The sequence below is a fragment of the Pyrgilauda ruficollis genome, unplaced genomic scaffold (genome assembly GCF_017590135.1).
Source record: "Pyrgilauda ruficollis isolate IOZ18807 unplaced genomic scaffold, ASM1759013v1 scaffold12, whole genome shotgun sequence".
NCBI classification, from domain to species: domain Eukaryota; kingdom Metazoa; phylum Chordata; class Aves; order Passeriformes; family Passeridae; genus Pyrgilauda; species Pyrgilauda ruficollis.
In genome coordinates this window covers 1,562,815-1,584,306 of record NW_024510321.1, presented here as the reverse complement: position 1 = coordinate 1,584,306, position 21,492 = coordinate 1,562,815, and the positions used below count along the sequence as shown (strand labels likewise).

General features: G+C 41.4%; 1 protein-coding gene across 1 annotated transcript in view; it reads left to right on the top strand.

The window, feature by feature from the left end:
- MINDY4 (MINDY lysine 48 deubiquitinase 4) overlaps positions 1–20,997 on the top strand; it is a 70,707-nt gene extending 49,710 nt beyond the window's left edge. The window contains exons 15-18 of the mRNA XM_041490173.1: positions 1,803–1,964; positions 11,344–11,524; positions 15,088–15,160; positions 19,878–20,997. Of these exons, the coding sequence (XP_041346107.1) occupies positions 1,803–1,964; positions 11,344–11,524; positions 15,088–15,160; positions 19,878–19,926 (465 nt within the window). The 3' untranslated portion in view covers positions 19,927–20,997. The remainder of the gene's footprint in view (positions 1–1,802; positions 1,965–11,343; positions 11,525–15,087; positions 15,161–19,877) is intronic.
- Positions 20,998–21,492: the final 495 nt, after the last annotated feature.

The following is a 21,492-nucleotide window of genomic DNA, read 5'->3' as shown; positions in this document are numbered from 1 at the left end:
ACATTGTTGTCTTTGCTTTCGGAGGTTCTGCTTTGCAGGCTGGTTTTTTGGCCTGCATGTGCCTGTACCTGTGTGTCCATGTCCTCTCATCTGCCTCTTTGGGACTCCTTGGTTGATTTCAGTGCTGAGATACTGCTGTGTTCCCTCCCTGCCCTCCAGAAAAGTGCCTGAGGTTCCATGTCTGATCCTACAGCTCCTCAGTGATCCCAGGATCCCATCTCTTGCCCTTCTGGCTGCCAAAGGCAAGCTTCATGCTCCTCTCTTGTTGCTAGAGGACTTTTGTGCTGTGACCAGACAATGATTCCTCAAGAAGGTGGTGCAACATCAGTGATGGTGAATAAGAAGTGCTAAAAATATTATTAAAAGCCTATAAACTCTGGGGAATCCTTCAGGAGAAACACAGAGCTGTAATTGTGTGCAGTGTTTTTAAAACCAGTTCCAAACTGGCCGTACCAGAGTTATTCATGTCTTTGGGCATGGTAATTTGCAGTATTTTTTTTTTCTGGAAACTTTCTCTTTGTAATTTCCCCTCCTGGTTTTAGCCATATGTTATTTATTAATAGGGAGCTGGTTCACTGCTGCAGCACAGTCTGCTGTTAGCTCTGTTTTCATGCACCCCAGCTGGTCCTGGTGGGATGTTAGCTGAGAAAAATATCCAATATCTCTGTTCTTGAACTTCAGGCACACTCACATGTGCAAATGCCACCCACCCTCTCACAGGTGTTTAGCCTGTGACACATCCCTGCTTCAACTGGAGAGGAAATAATAAATAATAATAATCAATTAAATAATAAATCAATAAAATAATCAAAAATAATCATTATCTCTAGGAAATATCAATACCTTGGTGATCAGGGTCCATATGGGTAAATGTCTTACTGAAGGAGACTTAATTTCATCCAGAAATAATCAGTGAGAAAGAATCATAATTTAACAAATCTTATCCAACATACAAAATACATCACTAAGCACATATAGAAATGTCATGTAGTACTGGACAGGCTTTGAGTTTATATAAGTCATGCTGTACTTTTCATTGTAGAGAAGAAGGGAAACAAAACATTTTCATTAAAAAAACCCCAAAACAACACTTACATGAGGTGTTTGAGAGTTGGATGTGAGAGTAAATAAATTATCAGCAGTTTGCGTCCAGAAGGATGAAAATTGAAAACTCCTCTAATATTTGGACTTCAGCAAAGCTTTCACTACTGTCTCTCACAGCATCCTGTATGCCTTGAGAAGGCTGACCTAGAACAGAGGCTGGACACAGTTAAAGAATAAAGCAGGGATTTATTCAAAGGCCTCCATGGATCCACCTTGGGCAGCACAAGAGCCCAGCCAGGGCTGCACCCAAGATGAACCCAAATGGTCAAAAAAATGGACAGCCAGTCATGGGGTCTCTCACTTTTAGAAGTAGGGAGTGGTCACAGCCCCAAGGCTGCCAGAGCTCCAGGAGGATTTAGACAAAGCTGTCAGGAACAGGGTGGGATTGTTGGGGTGTCTTGCAGGTCCAGGAGCTGGACTGGATGATACTTGTGGGTCTCTTCCAACACAGGATATTCTATGATTTTATAATTTCCTCATTTTACTTTGGGAGACTTTGACCAAAATATCTGGAATCTTCTTATAATCAATTTTAATCCTAACCATAAACCTAAAGCCAATCCATAAACTGGGGGTCATGCACATGTGTAACTTCACATCAATTCTGAATCAGTCTTGTGCTGATCAACTACTGTTTGGTTTTTGTTTTCTTTGTTTTGGTTTTTTTTTTTCCTTTATTTCAAACATGTCCCAAACAGGAATTGGTGAACTTGCTTTTGACTGGCAAAGCTGTGTCCAATGTTTTCAACAATGTGATTGAGCTGGACTCTGGGAATGGCAATATCACCATTTTGAAAGGCATCACGAGTCGCAGTGATATTGGTTTGCTGTCCTTGTTTGAGCACTATGATGTCTGTCAGGTATGCTTTCCATTAAAAATGTAATTAAAAAGAAAATAATTACTTTTAAGATCAGCTTGGAGTAAGTAAAGCAGCAGAGAAATTACTGGCTTGGTTCAGTTTGTCTTTTCTGTGCTGTAGTGGTGGTTCTGTTACCAGTAAAAAAAAAAATTAAAGACAATTAAAATAGCTGTTAATGCAACGGAATTGTTCCATTTAATTGCTTTTGATAGTCATATTTTAACTGCAGTCATAATGAAAATTAAAAGATAGATTAAAACTTTCAAAGGAGTGACAAGTATTAATTTACTTCAGGAAAAACCTGTGTAAGGATTTCACTAGTTCTCCATCAACAGGAGGACATCTTTCCTGAAGGCACGTTCTGTCATAAACAGCAAATCTTGTGTTTGATCCAGGAATATTATTTGAAATTCTCTTGCTTTTGTTAGATACTTGTAGCAGCCCCACCTGCATTTGCAGCAGCAGCACCTCTATAAATTTTGAAAGTGATTACCAAAGGATGTGTTTTTACTGATCTGATATCTATGTGTGACTGAAAACAAAGCTTGATTTTAACTCCTTCCCATGTGGCTCAAGTCAGCTACATTCTCCTGCTACTGGAAAACCACAGATTTTGTTAATTTTAATTAACACAATCATTTACATTATTCACAGGATTACAAAAGGCTTGAATTCAGTCAAGACAGCTTATCAGTGTACCCAAATCAGATTAATTCAGAACAGAGTGGACTAAAAATAGATAAGCTTCTGTGTCTAGTTCACACTTCTTTTTCTTTTCTATAAACATTGTGACATTTAAACCCTCAAAAAATGGTTATGCACCACTCCAGCATTTTTTCCATTCTCCAGTGAAGAAAATGACTCGGGAGTAGCAAAATGGTAAATGAGGTCAGGGCAGGTAAGAGCTATTTCTTACCACCTGCCCTCTAAAAATAAAATAAGTTACCCAGAGATTCAGACACCATTTTCCACTTATTTTCCAAATTATATGGTAGAGGGGATCTCTTTCCACTGCTGGGCTCTTGCATGGGAGCTGGACTCATGAGCAAGGATCTGTTTTTCCAAGCCAGTGACTTAATCAGTTCCAGAAACTCCAGTAGACACAGTTTCCTTTTTTTATTTTTAAGAGTCTACACTAGTTGGGCATCTGCTGCAGATGGTCCTGCTTTTTATTAAGAACATCTGGGTGTTCTCTGTCTTTCAGTTCAGAGGCAATGTCTGCTTAGGACTGGGACAAAAGTCAGATTCTGGTAGATTTTGGCCCAAAACTGGGGAGTCTCCACTGTGGCTTCAGCATGAGGGGCCAGATTCTGCTTCCTGTTATAAAATTTAGAGCAGTTAAGGAAAAAGAAATGTCAGTGGCAGTTTGCAGAGGTGGAACTGAGAATAGAGTTTGTCTTTCAAAGTGACTCTTTTATTCCTCTCAACATCCAATTACAGTGTGGCTCTGAGCTGGTAACTGAAGCCAGCCATGGAAAAGGACTGTCACTTTTGGTTGAGTTTATTTTTTGTTCCCAGCAGTAAGAAAATCCTGAGTGTGCTATATGGTGAATCATAGACACTGGAGTCAAAAAACTCCCTTTAGGTCACATCCAGCCAATCTCTCAGGGGATAACTCAGGATATTTTTGTGTCCTGTTATATAGCAGAGTTTCTTTTAAAAATCTGTATCCATGAAGTTCCTGCCTTTTTGTTCAGATGGCCATTTTTTCATTGATTTTAGTGCATATAACTGTGATCTTACAGTTCTGCTCATCCATCTCTACTCTAAAACATGAATAAATGCAAATACAGATTTACAGGTTCTTGTGAATTTGGAGATTTTCATATCTACTACACAGCCTCTGTTTGGAAATACTATTATTAAATCAGACTCTTCATTTACTTAGTTTCCTCTAATTATAATTTTGCTCATAATCCAACCTGCCCCCTAAACAATTGATCCCCATCCTCTGGGCATTTGCAGCTGATGTAAGAGTGCCTCCCTTTTTCATCAGCACATCCTGTCCAAAGCTTGTTTTTATTTCCCTGCTCTAGACTTGTTCCAATTTACCAACACATTTAGGACGGGATATTCAAAATTTCAGTCTAGATGTAGTAAATCCACATGGAAGAAGACTTCTCTACCATTTTATCTAATTTTTCTACTGTGGAGCATTTGTGTGTAATCCACAACTCCCTTGGCGTGGCTTCTGACTTGCAGATATTGTAAATTAATCCTCAAACTCCAACAGTGGCAAATCCAAAGAAAATGATCCATCCCTTTTCTTCCAGCCTGGAGAATCCCTCTGTTCCCCATCCATTCATCTCCTCCAGTGGATCCTGTGTTATCTTTGCTGATGAGAAAAACGTGTGCCCCGAGTAATTTGTCTGGAATTGTTCATGTTCAGTCATCACTCTCAGTCCTGACGTATCACCAAACTCTGTGGAGTTTTTGCAGTGTAATTACTTGCTGCAAATTGTTTCACAATGACAGATGGATCCATTCCATCTGTTTCATGTGCAAACGTTTAGTTTCACAGTGAGATTCTGGATTTTAATGGGGGGAAAAAGCTAAAAGTCCAATTCTGCTACTTTTCAGCAGGCAAGTTACACATCTTGGTGTTTCTTTTCTTTGTGCTAAGCAATATCAATTCCATGTGATCTTACACATTTAACTTAGAAGCCCAGATTGAAATTATAGGTTCCCTGGGATTTATTTAGGGCAGGTCAAGCAATGAAAACATTTCCACATGGAATTGCTGGGAGTTTGCTCTGTCTGCTGAGCTGCAGCATGCAGCAGTTCAGTCTCAGGGAAGCTGAGTGGTTTCTCAGCAGGGACAAGACCTTGGAGAAAGGGATGATTTGAGCACAGTTTTAGCACTCTTGGATGAGAAAATCCCTGTGTTTGGGTCAAAGCCTTTGGCCTAAATACCACATTACAATTGCAGGTGAAAAGGCTTAGAATGATGAAATTTTCCTTTCAAAGTGTTTTGAGATGTTAAAAGTAGGAAGAGATGAAAGAAGAAACTCCTCATGTTGATGCCAGGTCATTAAATAACAGCGAAAAAGGGAAAAATAATCTGCATTCTCAGGTAATAAATTTAACAGATTATTATCATTATTATCATTCATAACTTGCTAATTCTTTAATAATATTAACAACCAATTAACAAACACCACAGTGCTAATCAACATGAGTAATTATAATAATAACAATAATATATAACATTTACATGCCATTTCCTATTAGCAGATCTGTGCTTTGCAAGAGTGGCAAGTGTCATTTTCACTTTACACAGAGGACTAATGGGTGAATAAAAGTCAAAGTGCTCATCCCAGTGAGTCACCCAGCAAGCTCCTGGCTGAACTGGGATGAGTACAGGCTGGATCTCTCATTTTAAAGGCAGTGTGGTGCTGGCTGATGAATTTCACCATCTTTCTGAAATGTTTTTTTTTTCAAACTGCTTTAGGTATGTGCTGTTGTATGTGAAAAAATGGAAATATTCAAAGTTATTTGTCACTTTTGAGCCTTCTCTCTGATTTGTCTTTGTTTTCACCAGTTCTCTCCTGCTTTAAGTTGTCCTGTCAGTTAAAACTCCTGTTGTCTGACCTCCCAAATTCACCCTACTCTGATTCCTGACTGTCCCAGCACTTCAAGGGACCTGGTGCTTTTTAGTTTTTGCTTCTCTGAAAATGCGGAGGGCATTGACAAAAAAGCTGCACACATTTTCCCTATTTCCTTTCAAAAAAACCAGAGCAAAGCAACTGAAACAAACAGAATTTATTCATTAAAATTCCCCAGATGGGAAATATTATCTTTGGTCCTTTTGAAGAAACCACTGTGTGCTATGACAAGGCCTGAATGATGAAATTCAGCATACAGGCTCTGTCTCCTGGCACCTCACCTGTGTTTTTGCCCTCCTATAACCTTCTTCCCAGGGAAATGTGTCCCCTAAACAATCCCTTTTTCCCATCAGATGGGCTGGATTCAAGCCAGGCCATTGGTGGGGTTGTGGAGGGGAAAGTTTGGAAAGAGGGTTTTAACCACCTCCTCTGAGGAACCAACCACAAAAACACACCAGTGCAAAATGGAAACTGATGGTTGGCTTCAATTTTCCATTTATTTTTCAGGAATAGGGGTAAAAGTTGTGCCCTGTAGGTGCAGCAGAGGAAGCTGCTATTTATGTAAGACTTCACTGAGAATCACTGTGGGCAAAAACATGGAGTACATTCAAATTTGACTGAAACGAGGCTGACAAAGCATTGGTCTTTGAGAAAATCTGTTCTTCATTCCTTGTTTTTACATCTCCCTTTCTAGCCTGGAACTGAAATTTTCTTTAATGAAACCCTATTGTCCTCTGAGTTATGGCCAGTTGTTCTCTCAGAGGCCAGTCACTGTTGCTGGGGTATTGGGATTGCTTCCCTGTCAACATCCTTCCAAATGAAATAGAATCACAGAGTTTTTATTTAAGACAATGAGGATAACAAAGCCCACATGTTTAGAAGAGCTCTGCGTGCTTTGCAGACAGGTAAAGCAGAAAATGAGAAGTCAGATATTTCCCACATGTCTCTCTAGATTATAAACACCTGCATTTGGATCTGGATTTATCCCATCTCATTTAGGTGCTTTTTAGGATGAAAATGCTTCAGGTAGGAGTTCAGCCAACTCCCTGCATCACTGGTGAATGGGAGGGTCTGAATTTCTGACAATACCCATCTCTTGCTTATTTGATTTTACAGCCAAAGCCCGAGGGCTAACTTGCATTAGAGGGCCTAGAAATAAATGCAGAAGTGTTCTGTGGGCTGAATCCTGCCCTGTCCTTGTCATTGCAGTGATGTAACTCCCTGAAGTGGGCTGTAAACTTTGTGTGTAGTGAGGAAATGGCAAAACGCTGAAATCTGAGGGAGGGTCTGAATCTCCCTCAAGATTTCTTCATTTTTTTGGGACATTCCAGAAAAGCAGCTGAGTGGGACAGGGCTAAAGAAGAGATTTGAGGCTGCCTGGCACCCTGAGGTCTGTTTTCCTTTTCCTTTCCACACCTGCTGCCTTTCACACCATGGCAGTATAAGGGAACTTTAATCAGAAGCCAGTGCTTTCCAGGAGTCTCTTTGCTTTGGGAATCCTAGGATTTAACCCACATCTCTTTCTGTTCTTCTTCAGTCATGTCTTTTTTTTTTCCCTGTTCATTATCAGAAAGATTTCCTTTTCTAAAAAAAAAAAAAAAAAGAAAGAAAAAGAAAAAAAGGATCCAAAGCTGCAGAGAAATTACCTAAGACTCCAGTGTAGCAGTAGTGTTTGCTATTATTTTATAAATCTATGGCTAAAAACTCTTCAATTTCTGTCTCATCTGGCATAGTGCATACTCTGAATGTCAGATCTCATAAACAATAATTTTAGTTTTCTCAATCTGATGGAAATCCAGTATTTGGCAATGGCAATGACTTCACCCTCACCCATAATTAAGTGTCCCTTAATTATCTGCAGCGACAGCAGTGATGTGGCTGAGCTGGTGTTTGAGGGGTGACCTGGGTCAGTGGGGTCACTGCTCCCCAAGGGCTGCTGAAAACGTGGCTGGTTTTACACCACTGACACTTCACTCTGGGCACCCCTGGAACACTGCTCAATATTCATTCAGAAAAGGTCACTGCAGCTGTGGGGAATAAAACACTGACAGGACAAACAATGGGCTGTTGCCTATAACTCTGAAAGCTTGGTGTAATTATCTTTTTGCCTGTCAATCCTACCAGAAATTCCTCAGTTTGGCAGAACCCAGCCCTCTGTGGAACCATTACACGCTGTGATTGCTTCTCAAATAAACATCTGTAGCAGCTGCACTCAGGGAAGGAAACATAAAGCAAGGAGTGATTGATTATGACTAGAAAATGAATAGTAAAGTCCTACATGCAAGGAGGTTAAATTATGTTAAGTGATAAAACTCCTGGAGAAAAATGCCATCAGATCATGTCCAGTAGCCCTGCTTGGTTTTGCCATCACATTCTCTTGTTGGTTTGTTTTGGTTTTTTTTTTTTTTTTTTTTTTTTTTTGGGTTTTTTTTTTTTTTTTTTTTTTTTTTTGGTTTTGGTTTTTTTTTGGTTTTTTTTTTCTTTTTTATTGGTTTTTTGTTTGCTGTGTTTTTTGTTGTTTTGGTTTTTGGGGTTTTTTTGGTTGTTTGGTTTGTTTTTTTTAATACATATGGCAAAAGTTTGCCTTGTTCAAGGGACAAATTAGGGCAGAATGGTGAGGTACCATCCACTCACTCTGGCAGATCTGTTGGGATAATTCTCCAGCAATAAATACTTGTCTGTAGGCTGAATTTCACCATTGTGTGAATACACAGAGATATCAGATGGAGAATGAGCCCTTTGAAGGTGCTTGCTTTTGAAAAGTTGATGTTTCCCAAAGATCAGAATGGTGTTTCTGAAATTTGTGAGCATTCCTGAGGGTTTTGTAAGGGAGAGGATCAGGGTTAGGGAAGTCTCCATTGGAATTGAAGAAATACAGCACGAAAGGACACCTCATTCATTCTCCCCTTACTTTCCTTTTGCCTGAAAATGAGTAATGAGGCTGCTGGAAAACCAACACTTGAATAGTGATAAAAACACAGCCAGTGAGCTGTTATTAAAAACAATATTTCCTAAAAAGAGTTCAAGTCACATATGCCTGATTTGTCTTTGGAATTCAGCCCTGCAGATGTAGGGATAACACTGGAAGGAAGGGGTCTCAGTCAGCTCTGTTCTCTGCCAGGCTCTTGTTGGATGACACAGCCACTGCTGAGTTTGAGGGGTTTCCTGAGGAGTCAGAACACTGGGTGTTCTTCCCCGTCCCGTTTCCAGGATTTATTCCAGTTTTTTTTTCCAGGTTTTATTCCAGGTTTTATCCACTACTACTGCCACCAAGCAGGCTAGTCGTGCAGCTGAGGAAGCCCTCAGGCCTCACCAGCTGGAGCAGTCTAATGAGGGCATAATTCTGTGTATGGGAAGGGTCTGGAGAGTCAGTCCTGTGAGGAGCTGCTGAGGGAGCTGGGGGTGGTGATCCTGGAGAAAAGGAGGCTCAGGGATGACCTTATTGCTCCCTGAACTCCCTGACAGGAGGTGTGGTGAGGTGAGGGTCAGCCTCTTCTGCCAGGCAACAAGGGACAGGACAGGAGGAAACGGCCTCAAGCTGCACCAGGGAATGGTCAGGCAGGACACCAGCAGGAATTTCTTCACTGGAAGTGTGGTCAGATGTTGGAATGTGCTGCCCAGGGAGGTGGTGGGGTCCTCATTCCTGGGAGTATTGAAGAAACCGCTGGATGTGGCACTCAGTGCTCTGCTCCGGTTGTCGAGGTGGCGTTCAGTCAGAGGCTGGGCTTGATGGTCCTGGAGATCTTTTCCAACCCAAATGACTCAGTGATTCTGCTCCACACGACAGCTGAGGCTTGAAGAAGCAGCCAAAGGAATCCTCACAGCGAGGGTTGTCCTTACTTTGTCAGCAGCATGGTTCCATGTAATATTTTGTACAATATTTTCTGCATCTTGGTGTCAAAGGCAGCATCAAATCCTCAGCTGGTTCAATTGATGTGACCAAAACAAAGACTTCTCCCTTCTTCTGGGAGAGGAGGATTTGAGCTACAGTATTTTTAGACTCTCTGAGTTGTCTCAAAGTTCATGCCCTCGCTGCTTTCTGCAAAGATTGTAATTGAAAACTGCACATTTTTGGAGAATGTTCCTGCAGCCCTCAATCATCTGAACAGCTTGTCCTGGCTTCAGGGGGATGGTTCATGTGAGTGAGAGCTGGAGTGGACGTGGCTTTGAAAGTTCTGCATCTCTCTAATCTTTCTCAAATGTTCTTTGATGAAGCTGGGAAGTTCCTTTTGCAGACAAACGTAGGAAGAACACATTTTTAGGAGGAGACTGGCTGTTCTTTTTGGCTTTGACTTATCTGCATATTAAAATATGCATGTTTGTGAGACTGAATCTTTTCATCTGTGTCCCTCTAATTTGCCATCTTTTGTTGAAAATGCGTATTTTCTTTTTTGATAACTCCTGTTACGAGTGTTATTGGAAGCTTATAAAAAATTCTTTGCTTCTAAGCCAAGAATTTACATAAAAAGCAAAACTGTTGTATAAAAGGCTGTTTTAAATAGATATTAGCAAAGTAATGAGTCAGGGAACAGTTACTTAATTAGCTGGAGACTTGTTATCTAACATCAGAAGAAATTCTTGTTGTGGAAGGCAGCTGAATTTGCACTTGCAACACTTCAGATATAAATTCTAAATGTCCATCAAGATGAAAACACAAACTGCTTATCACTCAGGGCGCTGGTTAGAGTTTTGATTACAACAGAAATAATGTTGGCTTCTGCCTTTTGGTTTTTGCCCTTTGCCCCTGTGCCCAGGGTGAAGAACTGAGGGCTGCACTGTAGGAGCTGCATCCACAAAACTATAGCTAGAAATCATGTATGAGAATTTTTCTGTTTCATTTTTCTTGTTAATTTTTTTCAGTGAAAAGCAAAATGACTGAAAGCAAAATGATTCCACTGAAAGCAAAATGTTTCATTTCAGATTTCAGTTTCCCTAAGCAATTTCTCAAAGGTACAAAACCCAGCTGCAGTGCTGCTGGTATCCCCTTCCTCCATCCCTTATAGATTAAATCTCTTGAGCATTCTCGTTTAAAAATCTATGAATTAATAGATGTACAGATGCACATATTACATATTCTCTAAGAAAATACATAAGTTTTTATGTACTTTCTTAGAGAATATTCAGGTTATTTATAAATACACTTTCAAAAGAAGGACTAAGGCTTAGAAAAGGCTTTGGTTAAAGTTTTATTTTCCCATGAGCATATTTCATTTTTAAGAATAACGAAGCAAAAAAATGCTTCTGTTATTGCTTTCTTCTGTAGCTGAAAATACATGTTTGGACTGTGAACTAGGAGGTGATAAAGGGAAGGGAATACATTGCTTTCTTTACTCAACACAAGATTTTGGGCTCAGTTGAGTTGCCCAGGCAGGGATGTCTCAAGGCACCTGAGATCCTGTGAGTCTCTTACCTGATTTCCAGTCACTGTGGAATGACAGCACAGCCTCCCTGTGTTGTATTCCTGTGGTTTTACAGCTGTTGCAGAGGACATGATTCCTGTTGGTTCAGCTCATCTGGATTCTGATCTTTTAACTGTAAGAGCACTACAACTGCATTTTATTACCTGCCACAACTCAAGGCCTAATATTTCCTTAATATGCTCCATGATTCACCAGAGCTGCACTGGTCTGCTTCATCAACAGCCTCTAATGAGCCTTCATTAGTGTTTGTAAACTAGAATAAATAAATGATCTGCCAAGTTTTATGTTTTCCACAATGAATTGTTTCTCCCCCGAACCCCAGTGACCTTCTGCTATTTTGTATTTTTCCTCTAGGTTGGCTGTTACTTGAAGACCCCCAAGTACCCAATTTGGCTGGTCTGCAGTGAAAGCCACTTCAGTGTGCTTTTCTGTTTGGAGAAGGATTTGCTCAGCGACTGGAAAACGGGACGGAGGTTTGATCTCTATTACTACGATGGCTTGGCCAACCAGGATGAAGAGATCCGCTTGACAGTGGGTATGAGCAGCTCCCTGACTCTGCATTTCACCTCTGGGGGGGCAGAAATTATGCTCCAATAATACAAACAGTGATGGTTGCAGGCAGTGAACGTGTGCTGTTGCCTAATTTCCATAATTAGTTTTGGTGATTCATTATATTTCACAAGGAAGTTTTGAGGATAAGTTCCTGGAAGGGTTAACAGTGAGCATGTGTCACTTCATACACACTGGCAAAAATTCCAGTGGCACTGATTCCCAAGGAACAGGTTGTGGTCTCTGGCTTATTCATACTCCCAGTATTACAAAATATATTTCTCTGCTCCCATTCTCCTTCACATCATCTCACAGTAGCAGAAAGTGCAGGTCTCCAGTTCCTCACCCTAAATGCCTGTAGGAAAATGAGCAGAGAGGGTGAGGAAACATGAAATCCTTGCCTCCAAGGCAAGAAGATGCCAGTAATCTGCTAAAAAAGTTTAGCCTCTTACCTGCCTGGGAGCACAAGCATCTTCCAACTTGTTACACTCCTTCTGTCAGGAAACCATGCCAAATTACACAGCTGCTTTTACAGTAAATACTTGTTCAACTGGAAGGCAGTTGGATGAGTATTCTGATCCTTAGAAAGCACCTACTTCAACACATTCTCCACCACTAAATCCCTGTTTGCTAATAATATCCTACTCACCTTCTGTTTTCTTTCCTTTGGTACATTTATACAATCTTGTCTTTGATTCTTTGATAGCCAAATTCCTTCTCAATCTTAAGGAGCCACTCTACTGCAGTCTACTCTTTAGAAATAAGTTTTCTCTCTTCCTTATTTGCACCAACATCCAGGTTTTTGCACAGGGTGCTTGAGCCCACGTGGCAAAGTTGTTTCTGTGCTGGGAGTGCTGGGGGTTTGAGCCCCTCACAAGATTTGCTAGTGAGTTCAATCATCTTCCTGCCTGTTGTTTATTCTCTTACTTTAAAGAGAATCCCTGTCATTCTATCTGCAGGGGTCACATGATATATTAGCTCCAAAAATGATCAATTTTCACAGGACTGTGGTTGCCAGCTGGTTCCCACATCCCAGATAAAAGTGACATGGATGAAACGGCTCAGCACAGGACTAGAGACACGTTTTTTCTATTGTGTTGTACCACATAACATCTGGTCCAAAACAGGTATCCTAATGTGTCATTCCATCACCAGGAATGTTTTCAAAATCAAGAGCTTCCAAGCCCTCTAAGATCCCTGGATGATAAATTTCCCAGAGCGCGTATAAATTTTTCCATTTGCCGTCCAACCTGTCATGGCATTCCTTTGTGCTTCTCCTCAAAGCCAAAACGTGCATGGAGTTGTAGATATCTCTTTGTTGAGGCCATAGCCCCTTCCAGGGATGTGTCCCAGTAAATCCTTTGTTATCTGTGAAATTCTGCAAAAGGCAGTAAAAATGCAAATACTTTCATCATTCCACAAAAGCGCTGCCCTGGTTCTGGCTGTGCAGTAATCCCTTGCTAGGTCTGGAGAAAACTGTAATTACTTTACATCCAAAAAGGTAACACTGGCCAAGCATCTAAACCCAGCACACAGGAGCAGATGGAAATATCAGAATGCTAAATATTGCTGGTATTTCCCTTGTGGAAATCCCAGCAAGAGGTGATGTTTAGGCAGAATCACCTGGAGATGCAGCATGAGGAGCTGGGTATGTCTCCCTGCTGCTGGCTAGCAAAGTTGTTTGCCTTATTTGAGCAAAAAGTTGAATTCCTTAAAATGGGAATCTTGATTAGGAAATTAAAAATTAACATCAAAGTCACATTTCAGGAAATATTGAAGAAATTGTGCTGGGCAAGAAAGGCAAAAAAGAAGAATAGAATTACAGTTTGGAAGTAGCAGCTATTGCTACTTTATATTGAGAATTTGTTCTGCTTCTCATACTTAACCATTTGTCAGAATGTAAACAAGAAACATAAAGTTCCTTCATAAAAGCAGGTTAATGACATCAACATACCATCATAAAGAGAGGAAAATAATAATAAACCTTTCCATTGGGGTAGAAATTTTGGATAGGCAGAGAAGAGCTGTAACAGTGCTGGCACTCAGTTTCTCACTAATTAAGGGTAGAATATGCATATTCCTTTTGTTTTACTCTTAGGTACACCTTCATGATGCTTTCTTTCCTGTTTCTTTGTAGAGAAACACTCCATTCAAACCTTTTCATTGGAAGAATTCAAGTCTAAAAGTGACAAAATTCATCAAAGTTGACCTGAGTGGGAAAAGCAGCCACACCAAGTGCCTGTCCTGCTAGCAGGGCTATGGTCAGGACAGTGGCTTAGGTTGCACCTGGAGAGGTTTAGAGAAAAATTTCTTCACAGAAGGGGTTGTCAAGCACTGGAACTGCTTGCCCAGGGAAGTGGTGGAGTCACCATTCCTGGAAGTGTTCAAAAAACCTGTAGTTGTGGCACTTGAGGACACGGTTTAATAGTGAACATGATGGTGGTGCTGGATTTACGGTTAGACTTGATGATCTTAACGGTTTCAACTCTTATTATTCTAAAATTCTATGTTACAAACTCTTCAAAATTATTATAAAAAAAGGCTCTTTTAAACTTAAAAGATTCCTGTGTGCCTCTAAGTTCCTCAGGATCTAGATGAAAACCACCAGTACTTTATGTACTTTTAAATATTGCCTGTTCCTCTCCGCTCCAACCCTTGCAGTCATCCAGAGTTTTCTGCATGTGTTTGTACCCATCAGATCAACACACAAGGGAGAGCCAGGTCCTCTCTGGGACATGAGAGAGCCAGATAGATCTGAGACTGGCAGCTGTGAATGGTCAGGACAATCCCCTCCCATCCTGTCTCCATCAGTCTCACTGAAGCAGACCCAAATCCTGCACCCTGCCTTGGCATCGTGCGCCATTGGCTGGGCGACAGAAAAGGAGAAAGAAAGAAAGAAAAAAGCAAAAAACCTGGTCTGCTGCAGTTTAAATGTCTGCCTCCAAAACAGGAAACAGCTGAGCAGACTGACATCCAAGCTGGTGGCAGGATGTTTTGTCCCTGGGAAGTTCAGCTCTACTTTCACTGTTGACAGATGCCGTGGCTCAGACAGTGACCTCTCTGTTTTCCCCGGAGCACTGTGATGGCCTCTCCATCCCCAGGGAATGCTCCCAGCCTGGGGAGGCTCCCTGGTGTCCCACACAGCATCTTCTTCTCCTGTCTGTGCATTGCTTGCTGAGCAGTAAAGGGACAACCTTCTTTTCCAGGGTGGAATAGTCCTAAGCCAGTTCAAATTGGACTTGGGGTTTCCTGTTCAAGTGTAGCACCACAACTGTCCTTAGCGTTTGAGTAACAAAATTACTCAGTAATTACAACATCAATTGCAAAATAAAAGCCTCGTGACAGCCCTGCAGCACATTATTTCATTTTCTGATCTGTGGTTTTCCTTGAAACCATCTCTGTATGAGCAATCCAACCTGGCTCAGCCACGGTGGTCAGTGGTGGATGTGGCAGTGGTTGGACTCAAACCATCTGAGAGGTCTTTTCTGTGGGGTTCTGCAGGAAGAAAAGGTTCCCCAGGCACTAACAATGTCTGTTTTGTCTCTGCAGACACAACTCAGGTGTGCCCTGAAAATAAAGAAAATGATCTTACTCCTCCACTTGAGCACTGTATTAGGACAAAGTAAGTGAAATTGCCGTTTTTCGTACAGATACCTTCAGTTATTGACACAAGTAATATATGTGAGGAATGTAAAAAAAAAATATTTCAGCAAGTAAAGCTGAAAAATTAATACTTAAAAATCAGAAAGGAACTGAATGGGCCAGGCTGTGATAATGTATTTTACACTTTTAATTGTGTGCTATTGTAATTAACATTGAACTGTCTAAGGTGTTCATTCTTAGAGGAACCTTCACTTCCATCACTAAGAACTGAGTGATCCAAATTCGATCTGAGAGCACAGCTTGGTTGCAACTAAATCTAAATCTAAATTTAAATCTAAATCTAAATCTGAATCTAATCTTAATCTAAATCTAATTCCCAAAAGTGCTTGATTGCAGAGGTATAATGAGAAAAGGAGACAATTTATTCCATTTTCATCAGTCTTTTCTAAGAACAAAAGGGGGGACCTGGGTGTTATTTTCAATGCATGAAGCCCCATTGAACAGTCTCAGTTTTCTGTGGAGAGCACAGGATTTGTCAGGTTTTGTGCAGTCATTCCTGACAGGCCTTAGCTCATGTTTTCTCCTTACAGACAAGGGTAATTCCTCTCATGCTGGGATTTTCATGGCCATTTTGAGGCCTGTATAAGCAATTCATCCAAATCATACTGAAGTTAATGGGAACATTTTCAGCTCAGTGAGACATGAAAGAAGCAAAATGGAGAAATTTAACTGGGCAGAAAAATTCAGCTTTATATCAATTCCAGCACGGCTTTGGAAGTTACTATCTGAATATCTCTGGAGCAAGAAGTGAAAGCCTCATTGTCAGAGACCATAACATTTGTTAAATCAGCAAGCCAGGCAGCTTCAGGTTTCTCATGCAGTTTCCCTCCTGACCTTGCTACAATTTGCTCTGGAAAAAAAAATAAAGAAAAGAAAAAAAAAAAAAAGGCAGAAAATAAATAAATAAGAACAATGTCTGCCAATGTGTTGATCAGAAAATCACTGAAAGGTAGAAGAGGCATCCTGCAAGGTGACAGCAGTGACATCAGTCCAGCCTTCCTGCACATACAGATTTTATTGATTCCTCATTTCACATCAGCATGACTGCAAACTAAAATAAATAATGTATAACCTCAGAAAGCTCCACAGGGAGAATAATGCATGCAACTACTTCAAGTCTTAGAGTATCTTCCATTCCTGGCGTTGTGTCAGAGTTATACAGTGTTGGTAGTGCTGCTGTTTGTTTGTTTTAAGTTCCCTGCTTTCATCTGCTTGAGAGGTAAATTACCAGCAAATTCCAGTGTCAATTTATTTTGTTTGTAGCATTCTCAGCACTGTCTGATTTACCCTGGGCAGGCTGGCTCCTTGTTTTCAATGTTTTGCTTTTACTTTGAGGGTATTTATTTAAGTGTGGCCTTGCTGCAAAAGGTTTTTCATGTTAAATTTTTTCCTTTTTAAGAACTTCTTTCAACTAAAGAACAGCATATAAGGAAAAGTAAGAACCAACCCAAATAACCAAATTTTTAGCAATTTAGGGAATAAAAAAATGAATGTTTTTTTATGATACAACTGTGGAAAACTCCCCTAAACTAATTTTTAATAAATCAAAGAGCTGTTGCTTATTTTGATGAAGAATTCATGATGAAGACTTCTCTCTTCAAAAAATGCAGGATAATTTCTCAGGCAGAGTGGAGAATTCCACAGTCTGGACAAGCAGAGCTGAGACAATAAGCTATCATTAATGGGTTTTATTGTTAATTGAGAGTTTTGCTTCTATTCACATCCCTCAGTTCTGGTTTAATCCATGACAATGGATTAAATTAAATTGATTAATTAAATTAATTAAATTAAGGCCATTGCTTACCCCAATATCTGAGCACCACCATCCTGTAACACATCCTGATCTTTGCTCTCTTACTCTCTTCTAAAGGGAAAACTGCACTGGGAATAGACTGGTTTTGCATTTAGTTAATAATAATAATAATAACCATTATTATTAATAATATTATTATTATCAGAAGAGAAGGGTTGTTTTCCTTCTGCAGGAGGAGGAGGCTCCTGTTTTCAGTCTCTGTTGTACAAAACATCACAAGAGTTCAGTTCTGAGTTCAGAGCAGGGAACCCTTCAGCTGCCTCTGGAAGGACCAGTCACCAGCAAGTACCAGTGTAACCTGCAGGCCCCCAAAACAAGGACAAGTAAAAGGACTTTTCTTGTGGCTCTCAGCCCCAGACATCTGTGGCAGCAGTCGGATTCTGCCCAGGGATGTCTGGAATGTGCATCCCTGGCTTGTTTTGGAGATGCCGTGCAGACAACTTATCCTGTTCTTCCCTGAGGAATACTCTTATATCACAGTCCTGATCCTCAGCACTGGAGGAAATAACATCTGTTAGCTCTGCCTGAGGGGGACCAAACTCTCATCTGCTGTTAGAAGCTGAATTTAGCAGGATTTTTTGTTAACCCTCTGTGGTAGTGGGGCTGTGGGATCCATGAGTTCACCTGTTGGCTGCGAAGGGGAACACCCAAAGGGGATTTGGTGGATAAGAGAAGAGCAGAAGCTGGGCATTTCACCCTGAATTATTGATGTGCTCCAAAACAATACCAAATTGTCAGCACAGGAGATGCTCACTGAGTGCTATTCCAGACTGAGCATTGTTCAGGGCCTGACCTGTTCCTCTTCAGTTCCCGTTAACTGCATGACCCTTGGGTGAGGTTGTACTTGAGGCAGGTGGGTCAAATGTAGTTTTCCTTTTGCTAATCTGATAAATTATAATTGAATCAGCAGCTAGAAAATGCCTCACATTGCAATTGCACTGTGGCAGGATAGTTTGGGGAAGTAATCACTTTCATTGTCCAGGAAGTTTTGTATCTGTAAATAAAATATTATTTCAGCATCTGTGAGTGAGATTCCTCACTCTGACACCTTTTCTTGTGCAGATGCAAGAGGGGGGAAAAATTTTTGGACCTGTCTCATAGAAGCAAACAGCCAAAGGCTGCTTTTTGGTCTAAAAAATGGTTTGAAAATAAACCCAGGAGATGAGGCTTGTTCTGAAAGTAACCTTCAGTCCTGCTTCAAAAATTATGTTCTGTTTAAGCTCTTTATGGAAAGCCAGTTTTAAAAAAGGCCAGTTCCTCACTGCACAATGATTAACAACAATTTTACCAGCAGCAGAAGTGGTGTCAGCAAGGTGAGCAATCCCACAGGGCACAGTGCAGGCTCATTTGGTGTTTTCTGGCCTCTGTGGATCCCTCTCAAAGCTCTAATCACCCTGGTAAGATAGAAAGTTGCACCTTGGGAATATTGTACTCAAAGATAAGGAATGATCTGATGGCATTACCTGACAAATCCAATGGGGCAGAAGGTGGCAGCTGTTTTTTCCATTTGGTTGTTTAAGGGTGACATTCTGACAGGGACAGCTCTCACCTCTGGCAAATGCCAGACTTAGGTTGAGTAACCCCAGATGAAACAAATTCTGCTTTTAATTTAAGATGTGGGGTATCTCTGCTGTGTATTCCTGCTCTGTTTTCCTGGGATGGGGACAATCTTTCTGCAATTTTCGATTTTAATTTTCTCAGCAAAGTGAAAAACAGAAGGAAAAATTTCACTACAGCCCTCAGATGGTCACTTCCTTTGAGACATTGCCCTGAAGACTGCAAGAATTCAGCTTTTGGTTTTGTTTTACACTTAATTGGCTAGCTCAGCTCAAGGGCTGAGCTGCCATACCCTTGCTGACACATCCTGTCCTCGGTGACAGAAAGAATGTGGCACTGGCAGCTCACTGTTCCCTCCACCCCCTCACCAATGCCTTACTGCTCTGAAACAGATTTTCAGAACAGATATAAATACTCAGCACTGGGAATGCAACAGTTTAGTTCCCAGAAAATGTGGACCTGCAGATGAGAAAAGCCATGGCCAAGGGTGAATCCGTGCCATGAGGGGTGAGCTGACTCACGTCAGGGAGGTGACTGGAGAGCACCATCCTGCTTTCACCAGGTTTTGGGTCAGATCCCTGTCTTTTGGCATGGTTTGAAGACACATTTTGTGGCAGTTTCAGGATTGATGCCTCCTTTGCTTTCAGTCACATTGCTGAGGTGGGCAGCTGAGCTGTGGTAGCCAGTGCAGAGCCAGGAATGAGAAACGTGGAAGGTTCCAGAATAATTCTGTTCTCAGTGTTCATCTTCAGGGTCATTCTGAAGGAGGAATAAGGGCAGAGAAGAGCAGAACCTCAGCACAAGAAAAGCAAAACATCACCATTAAAATGAGCCATGGAGTGCTTGGAGGAGCCAAGCTCAGGACCAAAGTTGCTCAGTGAGGGGATCCAGGCACAGGATCTCAAAGTCAGAGTTCCTAATCAGAGCTAAACAAAAATAACAAAATAAGCAAACTGCGTACTGACAGCTGAGAGTGAGTATTTTTGTTATTTAGCCTGGGGGCCCTCACAAACACCACAATCTTGGGCATTCCCTAATTATTCTGTCCAACATGATGGTCTCTGTTGTGAATCAGCTGCTGCTTTGTTGCCCAGAAAGGCTGGAGGAAGGGTCAGGACAGAGACCTCCAACCTTGGCACCTAAAATTGGGGTGCAATTCCCTCACTTCTGCTCCGTTCCCTTTGGGATGGGATTAGCCACCCCAAACAAGTGCATCCCAATCTCTCTGAGCTCCCCTGGGTGGTTCAGGGGTGTGGGTTTGCCTTTCCAGTGATGAACTGATGGATGTAAATTATTTCATTTCTAGGTGGCAAGGAGCTGTCATCGACTGGAATGGCACAGAACCCATCTTGTGACTGATCTGACCTGCACTTGATTTGGGAAGACCAAAAGGAAATGACTGAATGAGCACATTCCTATTCCCACCAATACAGGAAATAGGGCAGTTTGAGATGAGGAAGAATGACAAGGTTTGCAGGCTGGCAGAGTTTCACCTCAGTCACCTCGTGCTTCAGATACTTTGCTTTTAATATAAACAACACTGACGTAAATTCCTTGTCACTGCCCTCAGCATAAAGCTCCTGAGGGCAGGCTGGGTTCCCACCACCAAATCAAGGTTGCAGATGAATCTCTGAAGTCATCAACGTCCCCTTGAGGTCTCCTGCTGGATCCACTCTGCATCCTGCAATTGTTTGGAAGCATCTGATGGGAGATGCTGAACCCAGATTTCTCTCACTTTACAGCCTTCTCTGTTCTGCCTTGTTCTTCCTTGAAAAAAGCTCCAGTGCCACTGTAAATCATCATCCAAGGCACATATATTCACCTAGTTACCTGGTATTAGCAAGCCTAAATAGGTTGGTGGCCATCTGGGCTTTTTGGGGACAGCCTGGCCTATACCAAGTTCTTGTTGTGTCATCAATTTGCAGAAAGGATTGTGGTTGTGTGTTACCAAAATAATCCCATTGATAGTTCCTACGTGCAGCTGGTGTGTAACAGTGCCTCATGCTGATATAGCTCATTTTTCTTTCTGGTAAGAGGCAGCTGTATCAGTATCTTTACATTGATGCCCTTATTTCTACACAAGGGTTTATTCACACCCAGATCTGGGATTTCCTTCTCCATAAGTACGAGAAAACAGAAGAGTTGTTAGTTTTGAAATTCAAACGGTGCCTATCTGTGGTAGGTACCATGGTTAAATAAAATGCATGTGCTGGAATGAGGTACTGTGGAGAGAACTACTGAGGTACTGAAGCCACAGTCTGATTAATTCTGCTTTAGCAACACTTTACCAAAACTGGGGCAAGTTACTGTACAGAAGGTTGGAAGAAATGCCTCAGGGAAAAAGGCAGATAAATGGTGTTTCTAGAGGTGTTCCTTTCTTGAGAGTGAATATTTCATGAGAGTTCAATAAAGGACTTTTACTTCCTGATGTTTATTGTAGCACCTTCTTCCTAGTCAGTGTGGAAACTCCTCTGGGTCCTAAAAATGAGTGTAAAATTTCCAACAAAAATTCAGTGTTGTTCTGGGTGTAGGGTGCAAACTGACTGTGCAAATGGAGGTCTCAGGGAATTAGCACTGGAGTTAGATTTGAAAACTAACCTGAATATAAGTTACAAAGGAGTGCCAGAAAGGTTTAGATGGCCTTTGGATGAAGATCTGCCTCACCCTTTGCTTCTTATTTACATCAAACTGTCACAGAATGGTTTGGGTGGGAAGGGAAATTAGAAATCATCTGTTCCACCCCTCTGCCATGTGCAGGGACACCTTGCACTGTCCCAGGCTGCTCCAAGCCCCATCCAATCTGGCCTTGGACACTTCCAGGGATCCAGGGGCAGCCACAGCTGCTCTGGGAACCTGTTTCAGGTTCCAGGGAAGAATTTCTTCCTAATATGCAATCTAAACCTGCCCCCTTTCAGTTTAAA